We start from the raw sequence: 19,442 nt of genomic DNA, 5'->3' as shown, positions 1-19,442 counted from the left end.
CCAAAGCAATTAGGGGAGCTACCTACACTTTCAAAAGCACTTGAATTTATTTACATTTAAAAAAGGGGATGGGGGTTGGGTGCAGTGGCTCATGCCTGTAATCCCAGAATTTTGGGAGGCCGAGGCGGGAGGGTTGCTTGAGTCCAGGAGCTCCAGACCAACCTGGGCAACATGACAAGACCCCATTTCTACAAAAATAAAATAACACCAAAAATTAGCCGGGTATGATGCCGCGCGCCTGTGGTCCCAGCTACTTCTGAGGCTGAGGTGAGGGTATCTCCTGAGCTCAGGATGTTGAGGCTGCAGGGAGCTGAGATCATGCCACTACACTGCAGCCTGGGCGACAGAGTGAGACCCCTGTCTCAAAAAACAGAGGCGTGGGGAAGCAGTAACAAGCACAGGTGTCCTCAGCCCGTGGATGGCAGCGCCCTCCTGCTCCCCTTCCTCCTACTTGGCCACCCCTGGGCATCCCCAGCCCTGCAGCGGCAACGCTGGCGGGGAGGCCACCCGCCCCCAGCAGAGGGCTCCGCGATAGCTGCAGCGGCGGCGGGGGCCCCGCAGACTTTGGGGCCCATGGTTTGAAGGCTGTTCACAGGCACCCGAGACAGCATCCCCACTCCGGGCGCACTGGATTTGACATTGCAGGACGCGCGGCTGGAAGCCCCCCAGGCCCCGTGGCTCACAGACCCGGACTCCGCCTCGGGTTCCCAAGGGCGCGGCGAGGCGCTGCGGGACGCCCAACAGGTGCGTGTTGTGTCCCCAGGCCCCGCGCTCCGGGTGGCGTAGAGAGCTCGGGAGCCCGCAGCCCGGGGAGAGGGGGCGGGACGGTGCCCCGGGGCAGGGCTGGGTGGCGGCCACCGTCCTCCCGGGCGGGGCGGGCCGCCTCGACGCCGCCCTCCCGGGCGGCCAATGGAGACCGAGGCGCCGCGCCTGGATTGGAGCGGGCGCGGGGGGTCAGCCAGCCTCGGGGGCCGGGGCCTGGCCGGGGGCGGGGGGCAGGCGAGGCGAGGCGGGCGCCGTCCGCGCGGTTATAAAGCGGGGAGTTCCCTGCGCCGCGAGCCGGGAGGCGCACGCTCGCTCGTACGGCGGCCGCGGCGGCAGGGCGGGGCCGGAGCAGCGGGCGGCGGCGGAGGCGGCCCCCGGGAGCGCTCCTCGCTTCCCTCGGGGTCTCGCTCGGACCTCGGCCACCGCCTGGGATCCCCAGGACTCGTGCGTGCAGCATGGGCGGTGTCGGGGAGCCCGGTCCGCGGGAGGGATCCGCGCAGCCGGGGGCGCCGCTGCCCACCTTCTGCTGGGAGCAGATCCGCGCGCACGACCAGCCCGGCGACAAGTGGCTGGTCATCGAGCGCCGCGTCTACGACATCAGCCGCTGGGCACAGCGGCACCCAGGGGGCAGCCGCCTCATCGGCCACCACGGCGCTGAGGACGCCACGGTAAGGAAGCCGTAAGGAAGCCACCCACCGGCGGGTGGAGCCTGGAGCTCGGTCGTGGGCGTGATGTCCCGCTCCACCTGTGGGGCCTTAGCATCCCCGCTCCCCTCGCTGACCTTTGACCTCCACGCCGGGACCCAGAGTTGGGGTGGACTAGCCAGGGTCAGATGTGGGGTAGGGAGGCCAGTTCCCTGCGTGGAGGAGCCGCAGCTGTCCGCGGAGCAGGTCTGTGGGGGAGGAGGGGGCCTCAGAGGTGGGTGTGTCATGCTGCAGAGCCTGCCCTCGGTGAGGGGCTGCCCTGTTGCTCGCAGGTCCCTGTTTCAGTTCTGGGTCCCCAGCAAGCTTGGTGCTTGCTGAGTGCTAGGGGTGGGGCAGGGTAGGGTCCCCAGGGGTCGGTAAGGACCTGCCATTAGAGGCTGGGGGCTGGGCCGGCCTGAGGTCTGTGGCTTTCCCAAGAGCTTCTGTAAAGGGCTCAGGGACAGTGACTCACCTCTTCGGGCTAGCAGCTGCACGTGGGAGGGCTTTGCCAGCCAGGCTGGGTGGGCCTCTCCGGGAAGCACAGTCACCCCAGGAACAGGCTGGCCCCTGGGGACCCCAACTTCCCAACCCCAGCCCCTGTCTAGACAGGGAGGGATGTAGCCTGGTCCCAGGGTACTGTCTGGCTGGAGTCCGGTGGTGGAGCAGCCGGACCAGCCCCTTTTCCTCAGTTCCCCACCTGGATAATAGAGGTTGGGGCCACGATGCCCTGTCCTTGACCCTCCAAATTTCTAGGTTGGCCACACTGAGTACCAGGAAGGTCTTCAAGACCCGAGACATGAATTCTGAATGCTGGCGCTTTGGGCAGCAGAGGAGATTCTGTCCGGTCCCGGGACTCTTGGTGTCCCTCTTGCCAGGGCCACCTGCACTCTGCTGATTGCCATCTCCAGCACATTGTACAATCTTCACTGGACTCTTTGAGGAAGAAAGCCCCTCTTTTCCCCTTCACACCATGAGGCTGAGGAGTGAGAATAAGAATCCTCCTGAAATTCTAAAAAAAAAAAAAAAAAAGAGAGAAAGCCTTTTCTGTGGGTGCTCAGGGGCCAGACGCTGGCCCGAGGGAACAGCACAGCCGTGGGATGAAGCAGCCCAAGGGCAGTATTTGAGTGTGCAGGTGTTTGCATGTCTGGGTGAGTGTGGGTGTGTGTGCCTGCCTTTCTGCCAGGGCATGGCGAGATGAGGAGCACGGCTTCTCCCCACTGGCCTGGCTGAGCCCTGGCCTCCCTTCAAGGAGTCTTGTGGATGCCTGCTCTGGTCTTTTTTTAAAAAAAATCTGTTTTATTTATTATTTGTTTAAAAATAGAGACAAAGTCTCACTATGTTGCTCAGGCTGGACTCAAAGTCCTGGGTTCAAGCATTCCTCCTGCCTCAGCCTCCCAAAGTTCTGGGATTAAAGGCATGAGCTACCACTCCCGGCCTGCTCTGGTCTTTTGTAACCTGGAGGACAGTATAGATACAGAAAACTTTACTCCCCGCACCCCTCACCAACCGCTGGAGAGAGAGGAGTCTTGCTCTGTCACCCAGACTGGAGTGCAATGGTGCCATCTTAGCTCACTGCAACCTCCACCTCCCAGGTTCAAGTGATTCTCCTACCTCAGCCTCTGAGTAGCTGGGGTTACGGGCATGTGCCACCATGTCCGGCGCATTGTATTTTTAGTAGAGACGGGGTTTCACCATGTTGGCCAAGCTGGTCTTGAACTCCTGACCTCGTGATCCACCCACCTCCACCTCCCAAAGTGCTGGGATTACAGGCGTGAGCCACCACGCCCAGCCGGGATATAGAAAGCTTTTATTTCATCACTCTTTCCTGCCTGATGCCAGGCCCATGCTGGGGTTCCTCCCAAGTGGAATTACTGACTTAACATTTAGCTTGGGATGCTGAGACTTCCATCACAGTTTTCTCATTGATTTGCAGCCAAGAATATCTGTTTTAAAAATGTCTCAGGCCGGGAGTGGTGGCTCATGCCTGTAATCCCAGCACTTTGGGAGGCTGAGGTGGGCAGATCACCTGAGGTTTCGTTGTTGTTGCCCAAGTGCAATGGTGCGATCTCGGCTCACCGGAACCTCAGGTGATCGGCTCACTTGAACCCAGAAGACGGAGGTTCCGGTGAGTCAAGATCGCACCATTGCACTTGGGCAACAAGAAGGAAACTCCGTCTCAAACAAACAAACAAACAAATAAACAAAAAATATCTCTCTGCTCCTTGGGGCTGGGTCCCAGCTCTGCTGTTGGAGGCGCTGAGTGACCTTGAAGCAAAGCAGGCATGTCACTCCTCTGTGCCTCAGTTTACTCATCTGTAAAGTGGGGAGAGCTGAGGCAGACAGCTGGCTGAGGGCAGGACCATGTCTTCTCAAGTCCATGGCCCAGGGCTGCCATGTAGTAGTTTGTATTCGGTAAATGCTGCTGGCCCCTAAGTGTGACTGTGCCCTGCAAACTGCAGCGTACGGTGGGACAGCCCTGCACGGCTACCCCTTTCCTGGGTGTCCTTAGCTGGTTTCGGTCCTATCTGTAGTAGGAAGGGAACACTTTAGGCTGTCTCTTAGCTCCCTCAAGGCCCCACAGCCTGGACTAGAGTTGCCAGAAACACTTGGTCCAATCAGGACAAAGGGACTGAGGTTGCTGGGGCGGAGCAATCAGCCTTTGTCCATGACGAATCCGCAGGGCAGACCAGGAGTTGGGCCAGCCCAGTGCCCTGTGTAGTTGAGCCCAGGCCCCAGGCATCCCATCCTGGGCGGTGGCCTCAGGTGGAGGTGGGGCAGCCAGTTGCCAGGGCTGTGTTCTGGCCGTCACCTCTCACCAGCCCTGGCTGCCCATCAGCTGTTCTCATGTCCAGGCAATGAAGCCTTCCTGCCAGGAAATTCCCAGAGTTTCTATGCCATGAAGTCAGCCTGTGACCATCTTGGGACACAAGGCCGGGTGCCCTGGGGAGAGAGTACTCTGGGCCCTTGGCCAGGTTTGTCTGAGAGTCATAGGCAGCCTGATACTAGTGGAGCCAGCCAGGGAGGGATGAGGCCCAGTCGCTGCTGGCCATAAGTATACAAGGGCCATGTGCTGAGCACCTACTATGTGCCAGGTTTTGAATTCAGTACTTGATTTATTGAAACTGTCTCTTTTAATCCTCAAGGTGCCCCTATGAGGCAGGTGCCATTTATTGTTATTGCCACTTGACAGATGAGAAAACAAAGGCTCAGAGAGGCAAAGTGGCTTGAAATTCAGTGATTGCTCCGGGATTTGAATCCACAGCCATGTTCTTAAGTGCGTGCTATGCTGCCACCTAGCCTGTTTATTTCCAGCACTCATTCATTCTTCAATGATTGACTCATTAAATCCATCAGTGAGCATCTTCTCTGTGTCATGTACAATTCTCACCTCTGAAGATGTAGCTGTGAGCAAAACTTCTACAGGGAATGAGTTCACAGCAGAGGGATCGGCTAGAGCAAAGGCTCAGAGGTGGGACCGTGTGTCCTCTGTTCCAGGAATACAGTGTGGCTGCAGCAGAGAGCAGTGGAGAGAGAGCCTGGCAGTGAGGTCTAGAGGCAGCCGGGCTGGCTCATGCTGGATGTTTTTGTCCTCGGAAGGACTTTGGCTTTATTCTAAAGAGGATGGGGAGCCCCAGAGAGCAGAACAGGGAAGCCTGGGGAGTCTGATGGACATTTAAAAGGATCCTTAATGGAGAGAGCGAAGGCAGAGCCTTCCAGAAGGGTAAGAGAAGGGAGGATGGAGACCTGCCCTCCCCCAGGGGAGACCACTTAGAAGAGGTAGAGTGTGGCCAGGGCAGAGAGCAGGAGAGGCTGTGGACACAGGCACACTGGTCCAGTGTGAGCCATTAGACATTAGATTTAGCTGCATGTTCTTTAGAGAGGGAGCCAGCCTGGCCTCGCTCTATGATCTTGGACACATCCTTTCACTTCTGTTTCTCAGTTTCCCCATTAGCGTGGTGAGGATGAGAATGCTTGTGTCCTGGGCACACTGTGAGGGTGGTGCTGGGCACCTGGGTGCCTGGTTACCATGGGCAACAAAGCTGTATTCATGGGTGTGGTGAACGCGTTGCCCACAGCTCCTCAGGGCAGACGAGGGGTTTCCCAGCAGCCCCTGGTGCCCTTTCGGCTGAAGCCCTAACTGGGAAAATCCAAGTTCCAGCAGACCCCTGAGCCCTCTGCCTTAGGGCCCTCCTTCTAGGCGGTCCTCTGAGCCTGGCCTGAGCTGGAGAAGGTAGTGGCCAGTGCTGCGCTGGAGGCTGCATCATAGTAATTGCAGCCAGCAGTTATTGACTAGGCACTGTTCTGAGGGGTTTAGATGTGGTAACTGATTGAATTCGCCTAACAACTTTATGAGGTAAGTCCTATTGTTAACCCATTTTGTAGATGAGCAGAAAGAGTTTGAAACTGGATGGTGTAATGGAACCTTCTTGGGACCCTTGGAGGGTAGGGCCTTCGTACTTGGGCCATGAGGGTAGGGTTTGTGTCTGGGTGGGAGCTGGGGAGGGACAGGACTAGGACTGGGCAGATTTGAGGACACGGGAGTTGGGGGGGGTGGCTCCAGAGCCACTCCGCTCCCTCCTACCACACTGACTGCCTTGAAAGTCCCCTAATGGCCACTCCCATGAAGTGAGACTGCTCTGGGCCTCTCACAGGCATTTTCTGCAAGGCCACCGCCCACCCAGGCCCCTTCCCCAGAGGAGTTGCAGTGCCCTGCTCCTTCCTTGTGGAAGAGTTGGCGTCAGCAGGATACTGCCCCTGGGCGTCCCTCTGGGTCTCTTCCTGCGGGTTTCTGATGAAACAGCCAGGCTCCAGTACTGGAGCCAGAAGTCAGTGGTGGAGAGAGGACCAGGAGCCAGAGGGTATAGCTGCTTTGGGGCTACTGTGGGGTCAGGGACACCTGTGAGGCCAAATATCCTGGCTGCAAAAGACTTCACAATTATGCCCACCCTTCACCAGGACATTGAGGGGTGCTGGGGGACAGGGATGGCTTCTTGGGGACGTCTGCTTTCGAGTTGGGCTCCGCTACACAGGCCAAATTTGGATGTCCCATGTTTAGAGCTGTGTTTCTTTTGGACCTCTTTGGGCCTCAGTTTCCTCATCTGTAAAATGGGATATTGATAGTGCTTCCCCACAGGCCTCCTCTGACGGGTGCCAGGGAGAGGATGGGATGGAGCATGGTGTGCTGGGCATGTTCCTGCTCTACCCACCCACCTGGGAGAGGAGAGAGGCAGGAATGTCCTGGGGGTGTCCTTTGAGGCATAGCCCTCTCACCCCAACCTCCTACAAAGGCATAAGAAGGCAGCAAGGACAGACCCCGACCACCTGAGCCCTCAGCAGTCCTGCCATACTCCCTGCTTCACCCCCTTCCTGACTGATCTGGAACATTCTGGATTCTTCTAGGGAGTGACCAAAAATCCCTCCCTGCCCTGCTGTGTCTCTGGGGTGGAAGGAGGCTCCCAGCCCCTGCTCTATCCCAGCCTCAGGCTTGGCCAGGACTTAACAGGCAGGCAGAGAAGCAGCTTCTCCACTCTCTTCCCCGACACCTACAGGCCCCTCCTGCAGGCACTTACCTCTAAGTGGACTCTCAGGAGGAGGCGCATCAGGGCTGCAGGGCTGGGAAAGAGCTGGGCTGTGGAGCTCTTGTCAACCACCAGGCCCCTTCTAAGTGCTTTAGCGCCACCGACTCCATCCTCCCAGCAGCCTTGTGAGATGGGGATTTGTGGTTCTCAGTTTACCGATGAGAAGTACTGATGAGAGAGGGGTGTGGTCTTGTCTGGGGCTCCCTAGCTCCTGGGTAGGTTCCATCCTGGGCAGGCTGGCTCTGGGATCCCTCCCCTGACCAGCTGCTGTGTGGGCTTCATGGTGGGGCTGGGGCAGGGCATGAGCTCTTGGGACCAACTGAGCCACTCTAGGCTTCCAGGGACCAAGACCAGGCCGAGCTGTCTCCGTGTCCTGAAGGAGCATGAAGATCACAGAAGATAGGCCTGGGTTCGAATCCCAGCTCTGCCACTACTAACTGTGACCGGGGCAGGTGTCCCTTCCCGCTGAGTCTTCATTTCCTCACCAGCAAAATGGTTCGTGCCCGTGCTTTGGGGGCTGTGGAGGGTTGGCTCTTGTTTACTTGTTCATACCTGCTGTTGAGCAGCTGCTCTGTGCCGGCCTCTGAGGATGCCGCTGTGGACAGAGCCTGTCGCTGCCTCCGGGAGTTTGTGTTAGGGGTGCCATTTTGATTCCAGCTCTTTCACCCAGCTCTGCTTCGGTACCCAGTGGGAGACCTCGAGTACCGCTTTCCACTCACTTGGGTGTGTGTGGGGGTTGGTTGGACAGGGCTGGGTGCACATACCCCTGGGTGGATGTTCCTGGGTGCACTTAGGGTGGGTGAGGGTAGGACCCTCCCACAGTTCCCTGAGGCTCCATTGATGAGGCTCAAGAACAAACCACCGCCCTGCCCCCGTGGCCCACGCTCCCAGCAGCTGGGCCCTTGGCTTCTTGAGATAGTGACTGGCCTCATGGCAAGGACCCCCGCATCCCACCTCGGAAAACTGCTGCCTCCCCTCTGGTCCGGGAGTGGCCACAAGCACAGGTTTTCATCTTTTTCACTTGAAGTTCTGGGATACATGTGCAGAATGTGCAGGTTTGTTACATAGGTATACATGTGCCATGGTGGTTTGCTGCACCTGTCAACCCCTCATCTAGGTTTTAAGCTCCATATGCATTAGGCATTTGTCCTAATGTTCTCCCTCCCCTTGTCCCTCAACCCCCCAACAGGCCCCGGTGTGTGATGTTCCCCTCCCTGTGTCCATGTGTTCTCATTGTTCAGCTCCCACTTATGAGTGAGAAGAGACCTGGGTTCTGATCTAACCTCAGTCAAATGGAACTGTGTGACCTTGAGGAAGTAGCTTAACCTCTCTGAGTCTTAGTTTCTGCGTGGCCGCCCCCCCCCCCCCCCACCCATCCTTAAGGAGAGGCCCAGAGAGGACCAGGTCATATGACCTCAGCCAGTTCCAGAAAAGGCTGTTTGCTGGTCTGTCAGGTTTCAGCCTGAGTCCAGGCCCCTGCCCTACTCGCACTCCCTGATAGCATGAGAAGCACAGCCCTGGGGTGCCCACCCAGCCCTGAGAGCCCAGCCTGCTTCTCAGGGAACTGTCACAGCCCCACCTGTCCCTCCCCCAACTGGAGCCCTGTCAATGGCTTTGGGGTTCTCTCACACAGCCTTGAGGGGGCTCATACCTCCCCTTATCATTGCAAGGGATAGGTCTGGCTTGAAGACCCTTGGGTGGGCTTGGCTCTGTCCTCCCCGTCAGTGCCTCGACAGGGCTGGCCTGGGTGAATCAGGACCAACGGGAAAGGAGGCGAGGAGACCAGTCTGGACCCAAGATCCTCAGCTCAAGAAGGTGGCCCCAGAACTGACCGGGATGAGAGAGGGAAGGGCTGGGAGGGAGGAGATTCTGGGGCCGCAGCCACAGCTAGCACGTTGTGCCGGGTGCGTCTGTGCGTGCCAGCTGCATCTTTGCGTACCTTGTGTGCAAGGCTGTGTTTGGCTGAGTGTTCATGTGGGCCGTGATTGTGGGCATGTTTCTGAGTGATGCCTGCTGGGGTGGGCTGGTGGGTGTGTCTGCATGTGTGTGTGCGTCTGGGGAGTCGCAAAGGAGAGAGAGAGAGACCCGGCATCACGCTGGCTCAGCCTGAAAAAGGTAGGACATCCTGACATGTGCTGCAACATGGATGGACCGTAAGGACACTGTGCTGAGTGAAACAAGCCAGAGGCAAAGGGACAAACATGATTTCTCCCAGATGAGGTTCCTGGAGGAGGCAGATCTGTATGGACAGAAGGTAGTGTGGTGGTTGCCAGGGGCAGGGGGAGGAGAGAATGGAGAATTAGTATTTAATGGGGACAGGGTTTCAGTTGCGGAAGGTGCAAAGGTTCTGGAGCTGGATGATGGTGATGGTTGGGTAACACTGTGCATGCACTTAATACCACTGAGCCGTACACCTAAGCATGCTTACAATGGTAAATTTCATGTATATTTTACTACAATTTGTAAAAAATTGGCTGGGTGTGGTGGCTCACGCCTGTAATCCCAACACTTTAGGAGGCCAAGACGGGAGGATTGCTTGAGCTCAGGAGTTCAACACCAGCCTGGGCAATATGGTGAAACACCGCCTCTACAAAATATACAAAAATTAGCCTGGTGTGGTGGTTTGTACCTGTAATCCCACCTACTCAATAGGCTAAGGCACAGGAATCTCTTGAACCTGGGAGGCAGAGGTTACAGTAAGCCGAGATCACGCCACTGCCCCCCAGTCTGGGCGACAGAGCAAGACTCTGTCTCAAAAAATAATAAATTAAAAAATTAGAGGCCAGGCGTGGCTCACACCTGTAATCTCAGCACTTTGGGAAACTGAGATGGGGGGATCACTTGAAGTCGGGTGTTTAAGACATACCTGCGCAACATAGTGAGATCTTGACTCTATAAAAAAAAACTCAAAAGTTAATGAGACACAGTGGCATGTGCCTGTAGTCCCAGCTGCCGGGGAGGCTGAGGTGGGAGGATCACTTACGACCAGGATTTCGATGCTGCAGTGAGCTGTGATTGCGCCACTGCACTCCAGCCTGGTGACAGAGCGAGGCCCTGTCTCAAAAAAATTTTTCAGTGTTTTTGTGGGCTGGGCGTGGTGGCTCATTCCTGTAATTCCAACACTTTGGGAGGCTGAGGTGGGTGGATTGCTTGAGCCCAGGAGTTTAAGACCAGCTGGGCAACATGGCAAACCTCATCTCTACAAAAAAATAAAAAATTAGCTGGGCATGGTGGTATGCACCTGTACCAACAACTACAGGAGAGGCTGAGGTGGGAGGATCCCCTGAGCCCGGGAGGTTGAGGCTGCAGTGAGCTGTGATTGCACCACTGCACTCTAGCCTGGGCGATACAGCAAGACCCTGTCTCAAAAAAATAAAAAAAAAAAAAAAAAAAAAAAGTCACCCAGTGGGGTCAGCAGAGCCCCAAGAGTCTTCTTCCCTCCCAGCATCCCTGTACACCAGCCCCAGCTCTGCAGGTAGTCGGGGGCCCAGACAGCTTCCTCGGGACCCCGCAGCCTTCCCTCTGCCCCTTTTTCTACGAGTTTTGCTGCCTCTGCTTCAGGATTCATGTCCAGAGGTGGTGAGATCTGCACTTATACAGCCCCTCCTCTGTGATGAAGGAGCCAAGTCAGCCCAGGTTATTCTAGAAGGGGCACCCTACCAGCCCCCCAGTCCGCACGCTGCCCTGGGCAGGCAAGGGGACCCCTAGCAGATCACGTCGGTATTACCTCTTAGTGGGTGCTGGAGGGACCTGAAGTGCTTTCTTCCCCCAGGGTTGTAGGAGAATGTCCTGGCAGTGACTTCAGGGCCCTGCCGTCACTTCCGTTTTAACCTACACCAGCTGGTAGGCTCATTAGCAAGAGGACAATAGGAGGCCCCTGTCCTCAGCTTTTTCTGCAAAGGTGTTTCCTTTAGCAACGGGGAGGCCTCCCTTCTCCAGACCTGTGAGGACAACACCACCCAGCTGCTGCTTCTATAGTCGAGGCTGCTGTATGGCTCTGGCTAGCCCATTCAGAGAGAGACTCTGAAAGTACAAGGAAAAACATCAGTCCAAGAGCTGTGAGCCATTAGTGAGCCGATTACAATACCATGACCACTGGCAGACCCGCAGGGCTACGTGAGCCCAGGTGTGAAGTTCAAGCTTGCTGTACTTCTGGGGCCACTTCCTGGCTGGTCTCTTTCCCTGGCCCTTACCTTTCTCCTGGTCTGTCTTTTCCTCTCACCCTTTTTCTTCACTCTTTCTTCCTTCTCCTGCATTGTATTCCACCCCAATTCCAGCTATTACACAGAATCGCAAGAATGTTAGATTATTCATTTTATTTATTATTTTTTCTTTTTTGTAAAAACAGAGGCAAGGTCTCACTATGTGGCCCGGGCTGGTCTTGAACTCCTAGCCTCAAGTCATTCTTGTGCCTCAGCCCCTTACAGTGCTGGGATTACAGATGTGAGCCACCATGCCTGGCCCATTTTATTTACTTAAAAAAATTAGGCTGGGCACGGCGGCTCACGCCTATAATTCCAGCACTTTGGGAGGCAAAGGCGGGCAGATCACCTGAGGTCAGGAATTAAAGACCAGCTTGGCCACCTGGGGTCAGGAGTTTGAGACCAGCTACTCGGGAGGCTGAGACAGGAGAATCACTTGAAGCCAGGAGGTAGAGGATGCAGTGAACTGAAATCGTGCCATTGCACGCCAGCCTGGGCAAAAGAGCAAGACTCTGTCTCAAAAAAAAAAAAAAAAAAAAAAAATTACATTTTCTACTCCTGCTTCCTGCTTTGTAAGTCAAATGAGTTTAACTGTTCAAGTGTCTTCCTTGCAAACCCCCAAGGACTCAGTGTGTGTGGCCCTTGACTGATCCCCCCACCCCATGACCCAGTGATCCTCAGTTCCAAGTTTTCCCACCTACCCTTCGCCCACTGCTTATATTTATAAAAACAGGGTGGATCAAATGTTTGTGAGCCAGATCTTATTCTACATGCAGTGGAAACATGTATGACTTTACAGAAGCTTTTTGGAAAAGTAGAACCTTTCTTCATGGTTCAAGAAATCAGAGTCTTCCAGGGAGGTCTTTCTGAAAATCCAGAGCTGTAGATGTTTGACCATGTTCAGAGAGGGGCCCTTGTGCTGGGTGAAGCAGATGGGGCACAGCAGGCCATGGGTGAAAAGCAGGACAACCTGGGGCCCTGGGAGGACCAGGGAGGGCCCATGGGCAAGGCGGACCCACTTGCTCCCATGTCTTTGACTATTCATCAGCCGGCTGACTTTCAGTCCACCTGTCATCTGCTCTGCCCACCCATCCATGGTCCTTCCGCCCGTCTCTGCTGGCTGCTACTGTGCTACTCAGCTGTGTCTGTCTGTCTGCCTGACTGTCCTCTCCTTCAGGATGCCTTCCGTGCCTTCCATCAAGATCTCAATTTCGTGCGCAAGTTCCTACAGCCCCTGTTGATTGGAGAGCTGGCACCAGAGGAACCCAGCCAGGATGGACCCCTGAATGTGAGCAGAGCCCTAGGGGAGGCTCAGCCCCTGAGGGAGGGGGATGGCTGGAGGGCTGGGAGATATTGTCACATGGCCAGGAGCAGCTCCCTCAGCATTCGGCGAAGTGGATGCAGGGCCAGAGCTGGGCCTCCCCTCCCCTCCCAGGGGGCAGGCAGTTGAAAGTGAAGCTGTAGGGATGCCCTGAGAAGTCCGGGGCTCCAGATCTGGTTTAGCCAGGCACTCATTTGGATCCCGAGGCAAGCTCCCTCCCTGTTGTCACCTAGCATCCCCATCTACAAGGAGGATTTTAATGAGCTGGTTTCTCTCCTGGCTCTAGCGTCTTACCCACCCCATACCTTTTGGGAGGGAGAGGAGGTTTCGCCACCAGCCAGTGCTCCAGCTCACACCCTGGGCTGGGTACTTTCGTCACTTCATTCCCCTTTGCCCACACCCCTTGGGCCTGGTGCTGGGAGGAGTGGCTGGGGCTCCAGGAGAATGGGGGTGGAGAGAAATTTCTTCCTTGGCTGATTGGCCCTTCTGCTGTGGCAGGCACAGCTGGTCGAGGACTTCCGAGCCCTGCACCAGGCAGCCGAGGACATGAAGCTGTTTGATGCCAGTCCCACCTTCTTTGCTTTCCTACTGGGCCACATCCTGGCCATGGAGGTGCTGGCCTGGCTCCTCATCTACCTCCTGGGTCCTGGCTGGGTGCCCAGTGCCCTGGCCGCCTTCATCCTGGCCATCTCCCAGGTGACCCCGGCTCTGTGTTGCAGCCACCCTAACTGCCCAACAGACGTGGGCCCCCATGCACGTGGGCATTGTGAACATATTTGCTAAATGAATGAATGAACCTGTGAAAGGATGAATGGATGAATAAACGGATGAATGAGTGAACAGCCTGAAGGCCCATCATGCGTGTCTGTGGGTCAAGCTGCGTTCCAGATGAGCCAAGAAGTTCCTTCTTTAACAAATCCTGATCAAGCACAGGGCCACTGAGCCAGAGGCTGCTGCCCTGCAGCTTCGTGACACTTACAAGCCCCCTCCACTTCCCTGAGACTCAGTTCTCACCTGTAAAAAGAGAACACTGGCCCACAAGGGTCTTGAAATGGAGCATTAGCACAGGGGTACCCTGCAAGCTGAAAGGATTCGCTGGGGCCCCAGGCCCTGGCGGGCTCCGTCCTTCCCAACAGCTTCTGACCCTGCCTCTCTCCCCAGGCTCAGTCCTGGTGTCTGCAGCATGATCTGGGCCATGCCTCCATCTTCAAGAAGTCCCGGTGGAACCATATGGCCCAGAAGTTCGTGATGGGGCAGCTAAAGGTGAGGGTGGGGTGGGGGGGCAGCCAGGCACTGAGTGGCGCTGGGTCTGCCCTAGTGTGTGGGCACAGAGTTGGGGGCACAGCCTGCTCCTGAGAGCCCCTTCCTCCTCCACAGGGCTTCTCCGCCCACTGGTGGAACTTCCGCCACTTCCAGCACCACGCCAAGCCCAACATCTTCCACAAAGACCCAGATGTGACGGTGGCGCCCGTCTTCCTACTGGGGGAGTCATCTGTTGAGGTGGGTGGGGAGGGACGTGGACACCCTCTGGTTGGGCCTGCAGCTAAGAGGGAACTGATGCACTGGGTCCCCACTCTGCCCCCAACCTAGCCCCTGATCTAGCCTCCACTCTGGCTGAACCAACCCCTGCCCCCATGTCTTTCCTTCCCACCTGCCATAGCTGCTGGGGACGACCAGCCCAGTTGTTAGAATCTAGAATTGCCTTTGACCCTTGGCCCCAGCCAGCCCTATGACCTTGCCCAGGAGAAGGAGGTGGCCTGGAGAGCTGCTGTCTCCAGCCACTGCCTGTCTCCACAGTATGGCAAGAAGAAACGCAGATACCTACCCTACAACCAGCAGCATCTGTACTTCTTCCTGAGTGAGTGTCCATCTGTCCTTCTGGGATGGGGGAGTGCCTGGACCTGCACTGTCCTCCCTGCTGTCCTGGACCACTCCCCGCCACTTCCTGGGCCAGGGGCATGCCTGTCAAGTCTCCCTTGTCATGGCACCCTCCCAGCCCCTGCAGCCTGTACATACTCTCCCAGCACCATGCCTTTGCCCCAGCTGTCTCCCGTGCCTGGGACAACTTGCAGCCACGGGCCATCACAGCCCTGCTGGGAGCTTCCCCAAGCCCCATGTAGAATTTCTTCCTGCCCTCACACTAGAGTGGTCTGGAGCCCTAGAGTCTTTGGGCAGTTGTTGGGGTGGACAGAGCAAGGACTCAAGGCTGGCCCTGACCTGCGGTGAAGGGTGGTGGGAGGTGGTGGGGTCAGGGCAGCCTGAGGAGGCTTAGACACAGGGTCGGGAGTGATATGGAGTCATTCTAGCTGGACGTGACCAGCACCAACATCCCAGGGACATTCCTGGAGTAACAGAGCCCCTCCCTCTGCTGCCCACCCACCTTGGCAGTCCAGCCCCCCTCCTGAGCGCCCTCATGCCTCTTCTTGCAGTCGGCCCGCCGCTGCTCACCCTGGTGAACTTTGAAGTGGAAAATCTGGCGTACATGCTGGTGTGCATGCAGTGGGCGGTGAGTGGGGTTGCCCAGGACCCCAGGCACACGGCTGCCGTGGCAGGAGGTGGTGCCTCGGGGAACAGTACCTGCCCATGAAGGCAAACAGGGTGCACATGTGCGTGCAACAGTGGGGCTCACATGTGTGCGTGCAGCAGGAGAGCGAGTGTGCCCGTCGCCGTACGTGTGTGTGGGAGTTGAGGAATGGGGGGTCTTTGGGTCTCTCTCGGTGAGGGTGTCTTCCCAGGAGGAATTGCGGGGCCGACTCTGCCAGGCTTCTGTGTCCCTGGCAGGGTCTTCCCCAACACACCCTGCATGACACCTTTGTCACTAAAGTCAGCCTCGTGAGCTGGCAGGGCAAGGACCCTGTTCCTTTACTCAACTGAGAAAACCAGAGGGGGTGGTGGCCTGTCCTGGGCTCTGAGGCAAATCAGGCAGAAGGGTTGGATGCCTGAGGTCCCCCTCCCACCCACCAGGCCTCCAGACCTCGGGGCGCCTGGAGACCTCTCGGTATTGCCTCTGCCCTCCTCTGCAGGATTTGCTCTGGGCCGCCAGTTTCTATGCCCGCTTCTTCTTATCCTACCTCCCCTTCTACGGCGTCCCTGGGGTGCTGCTCTTCTTTGTTGCTGTCAGGTATGGCAGGGGGTGGCGAGGTCACACACAGGCAACAGGTGACCCCACTGCACCCCCCAACCAGAGCTCCCCTTTCCCAGTCTGCAGAATGGGGCCAGTGGCACTGCCTCCCTGGCTTGCTGGCAGAATCACGTGAACACAAGCGTGACAGGAGCCCAGGGTCAGTGGGTTTAGGGAGCGTGGCCTGGCTTCTAAGTGGCCCCGTGGGGGTCAGAGCTGCTCTGGGCTCAGCCTCACAGTGGACACTGCTCCATTCAGATTCTTTAAACACTGGCAAGGGGGCGGTGACCACACTCCTATTGTACAGATAAGGAAGTCGAGGCCACTTGGAGACAGCTGCCCTCCAGCCTCCACTCAGGGTGCCTAAGTGGTGAGCTGGACCTAGGGCAGTGCCCGAGCCTCCCCACAGGGTCCTGGAGAGCCACTGGTTCGTGTGGATCACACAGATGAACCACATCCCCAAGGAGATCGGCCATGAGAAGCACCGGGACTGGGCCAGCTCTCAGGTGGGCAGCAGGGGTGGGGCTGTGTGGGGCCTGTCCTGGGTGGGGTGGGGGATCCCTGCTAGGAGCCAACTGGCAAAGGAGGGATGAGGCCCTGATGGAGCTGCCAGGTGGGGGATGGTGGGGTCAGGGATCTACAACAGCTTTCTCACCTGTGCCCCGCCGGCTTCCGGCAGCTGGCAGCCACCTGCAACGTGGAGCCCTCACTTTTCACCAACTGGTTCAGCGGGCACCTCAACTTCCAGATCGAGCACCAGTGAGTGTGGGTGCTGGGGGCCAGTGGGAGGTGGGGAGTGGGTCCTGGGAGGGGACCCGTGGTTGGGGCCTGTCTCTGGAAGCCTCCCACTTCAGGTGCCAGCACACGCTCCCCACCCCCAGCCTCTTCCCCAGGATGCCGAGACACAACTACAGCCGGGTGGCCCCACTGGTCAAGTCACTGTGTGCCAAGCACGGCCTCAGCTACGAAGTGAAGCCCTTCCTCACTGCGCTGGTGGACATCGTCAGGTGAGGCCGCAGCCTGGCCCCTCTGCTCTGGTGGCTTCCCTAGGGCCTATGCCTGCCCTTGTCCAGGTCAGCCTCCTGCTGAGCCCCCGGGGCCCCTGAGCCTTTCTGTCCGTGTCCCATGCCCTTCCTGCCTTCCCCAGCCTTCATGCACACAGCGAGAATTTCTGGAGCACCTGCTGCAGACTCACAAACACAGCAGTGCCTGCGGTAAGCAGGTCTCTGCAAACCTGCCTCCAAAGGCTAAGGGAAAGAAGCTAACAGATCCAGTTTCTCAGAAAGAAACACTTAATAGGGACTTATAAACAGAAGCCATGTCTCAGGGCCGGGCGTGATGGCTCCTGCCTGTAATTCCAGTACTTGGGGAGGCTAAGGTGGGCAGATCACTTGAGGTCAGGAGTTTGAGACCAGCCTGGCCAACATGGTGAAACCCTGTCTCTACTAAAAAAAATACAAAAATTAGCTGGGTGTGGTGGCGGGCACCTTTAATCCCAGCTACTTGGGAGGCTGAGGGAGGAGAATCACTTGAACCCACAAGGCGGAGGTTGTAATGAACTGAGATTGCGCCACTGCACTCCAGCCTGGGCGACAGAGCAAGACTCTCTCAAAAACAAACAAACAAAACAAAAAACCGTATCTCAGGCAGCTAAGAGCTGGTACATCCCCTCACATGCCCTCCAAAAAGAACCCTCTGTATAGCAAGCTTTTAGGGTGAGCCCCATGCAGGTGGTTCTTATGAACCTGGTGACCACTGGAGATAAGCGTCTACAGGAGGAGGTTATCTATGCCGTGAGTTTGGCGCTCAGGGTCAAGCATCGGTTATCAGATAGTTTTGCTTGAAGATGGCCTTGCCCTTGCCATTCGACAGGCTCTTTTCCTACAATCAAGCAAAACAGGCTCCAGGGAGCTTCCTGCCCTCTTGGAGCTGATGTTCCTTCTAGCAGAGGAAACGGCAAGCAGTTAAGATAACAAATAAGTACATTACAGGAGATGGGCAAAAGAACAAGGAAAAGCCCCTCAGGGTGGAGACAGGGGAGGGGAGGGGGCGGCCAGGCAGGGGCTGCAGTTTTTAATAAGGTGGTAGGGTGGGCCGTATTGACAGGCTGACATGTGAGCAGGGACAGGGAGCGGGGGAGAGGCCTCGACACGGGACATCTGGCGAAGAATGTTTAGGCAGAAAGCGCTTGGCCCTGAATGCCAAGCTCATGGCATGGGTAACCGAGGCGGGCATGCAGGCGCTCAGGGAAGGGACGCGCCTGGCTTGTGTCTTGGAAAGCTGCCCCTACTGGGAATGAGTGATGGGCAGGAGTCGAAGTGGAAAAGTAGAGCAAAGGACACTGTAGCCATCCAGGCGAGGCGTGATGGGGCTCAGCCCTTGTGGTCACCTTGGAGGTGGGGAACAGAGGCCAGATTCCAGGTCTTTGCACACGCTGTTCCCCTTACTTGGGTGCCCTTCCTTCCTATGCTGGGATTCAGACGCCCACTTCTCCTTCATGATCCCTCCCAGCCTGATGCTGTGAGCCCCTGCCATTTGGCACAGCCCTTTAGAGCGCCTGGCACAGGGCTTCCTAGCAGGCTGTTGACATTTCTGGCTCCACTGCCTAATATCAGGCCCAAGATCGGGTGGGCAGGTTCCACATCCTCTCTGTTCCTGGGTTGCAGCACCCAGCAGGAGGAGGCAATGGAGAACTTGATGCAGGAGGGACAGGCCCACCCAGGCTCATGCCTGGACTTGGCCTTGGCTGCCCTCCAGCTCCCCTACCCCACACCCCTTACCCCAGTCTAGATTCCATTCCAGAGAATGAGCATTCAGCTGTTCTCCCAACCCACCCTCCGGGCCCGCATCACTGCCTGCCCCAGGGAAGGGAACCCACAGGGAATGGGGATATCTCCGCTCACACCTATCATGGGGGATACAGGGGTGTTAGGATCTTGCAACTGAGATCCTAACACCCACCCCCACTGCCACCCCCACCTCCCAGATCCCTGAAGAAGTCTGGTGACATCTGGCTGGATGCCTACCTCCATCAGTGAAGGCAACACCCAGGCGGGCAGAGAAGGGCTCAGGGCACCAGCAACCAAGCCAGCCCTTGGTGGGACCAACACCCCCACCCCTCCACTGGCCAGCCTGGCAGTGCCCTGCCTGCCCTCCTGGTACTGTGATCTTCCCCTCAGCCCCTCACATGTGTATTCAGCAGCCCTACGGCCTTGGCTCTGAGCCTGATGGGACAGGGGTAGAGGGAAGGTGAGCGTAGCACATTTTCCTAGAGCAAGAATTGGGGGAAAGCTGTTATTTTTATATTAAAATGCATTCAGATGTATTATGGAGTGGAGTGGTGAATTTGCATGAGTTCCTGGCCCAGGAGACCTTGGTGTGTGTTTTCTGAGGATGACAGACAGATAGATAGATAGACAGGGTGTTTGGGTCCTGTTTCCCTCACCCTGACTCCTGGGGCAGGAGAGCACTGGGGGAGGTCCTCGTCAGCTCACATTATCTCCCAGGCCCAGGAGCAGACAGCCCAAAGCTCCCTATGGCCTCCCAGCCCAGGACAGTGTCAGCAGAGGCCTCCTGGTAGGGCCAGGGAAGCAGAGGGTGGCAACCCCTTCAGCTTGGTTGTGAGTGAGATACCTGCCCTCCTCCGGGTGCCACCCGGCCCCACCCTGATTCACTCAAGTCAGACAGACTTGGGGGTGGGGTAGAGTGGGGGCAAGTCCTGTCTCTGCCAGGATGCAGGCTGTGTGACCTTGGGGGAGTTCCTTGACCCCT

The 19,442-nt window shown here is 57.2% G+C and overlaps 1 protein-coding gene across 1 annotated transcript; it reads left to right on the top strand.

Annotated features, from left to right (window-relative positions):
• Nucleotides 1-984: 984 nt before the first annotated feature.
• FADS3 (fatty acid desaturase 3) lies at nt 985-18,996 on the top strand. Its single transcript, XM_010384921.2, has 12 exons — nt 985-1,433; nt 12,407-12,517; nt 13,049-13,246; nt 13,712-13,813; nt 13,928-14,050; nt 14,348-14,408; nt 14,980-15,056; nt 15,574-15,671; nt 16,081-16,177; nt 16,351-16,430; nt 16,553-16,678; nt 18,658-18,996. Exons 1-12 carry the CDS (start codon nt 1,221-1,223, stop codon nt 18,707-18,709), a joined length of 1,338 nt encoding a protein of 445 aa, XP_010383223.1. The 5' UTR covers nt 985-1,220; the 3' UTR covers nt 18,710-18,996.
• Nucleotides 18,997-19,442: the final 446 nt, after the last annotated feature.

The sequence above is a fragment of the Rhinopithecus roxellana genome, chromosome 15, assembly GCF_007565055.1.
Source record: "Rhinopithecus roxellana isolate Shanxi Qingling chromosome 15, ASM756505v1, whole genome shotgun sequence".
NCBI classification, from domain to species: Eukaryota; Metazoa; Chordata; class Mammalia; order Primates; family Cercopithecidae; genus Rhinopithecus; species Rhinopithecus roxellana.
This window is presented reverse-complemented; position numbering and strand designations above follow the sequence as displayed.

Excerpts from the sequence above, each read along its gene's own strand:
- FADS3 (XM_010384921.2), top strand. The coding sequence starts at position 1,221 with ATGGGCGGTGTCGGGGAGCCCGGTCCGCGGGAGGGATCCGCGCAGCCG. Across the intron at positions 13,814-13,927 it reads TCGTGATGGGGCAGCTAAAG|GGCTTCTCCGCCCACTGGTG; the intron begins GTGAGGGTGGGG and ends CCTCCTCCACAG. Across the intron at positions 14,051-14,347 it reads TGGGGGAGTCATCTGTTGAG|TATGGCAAGAAGAAACGCAG; the intron begins GTGGGTGGGGAG and ends CTGTCTCCACAG.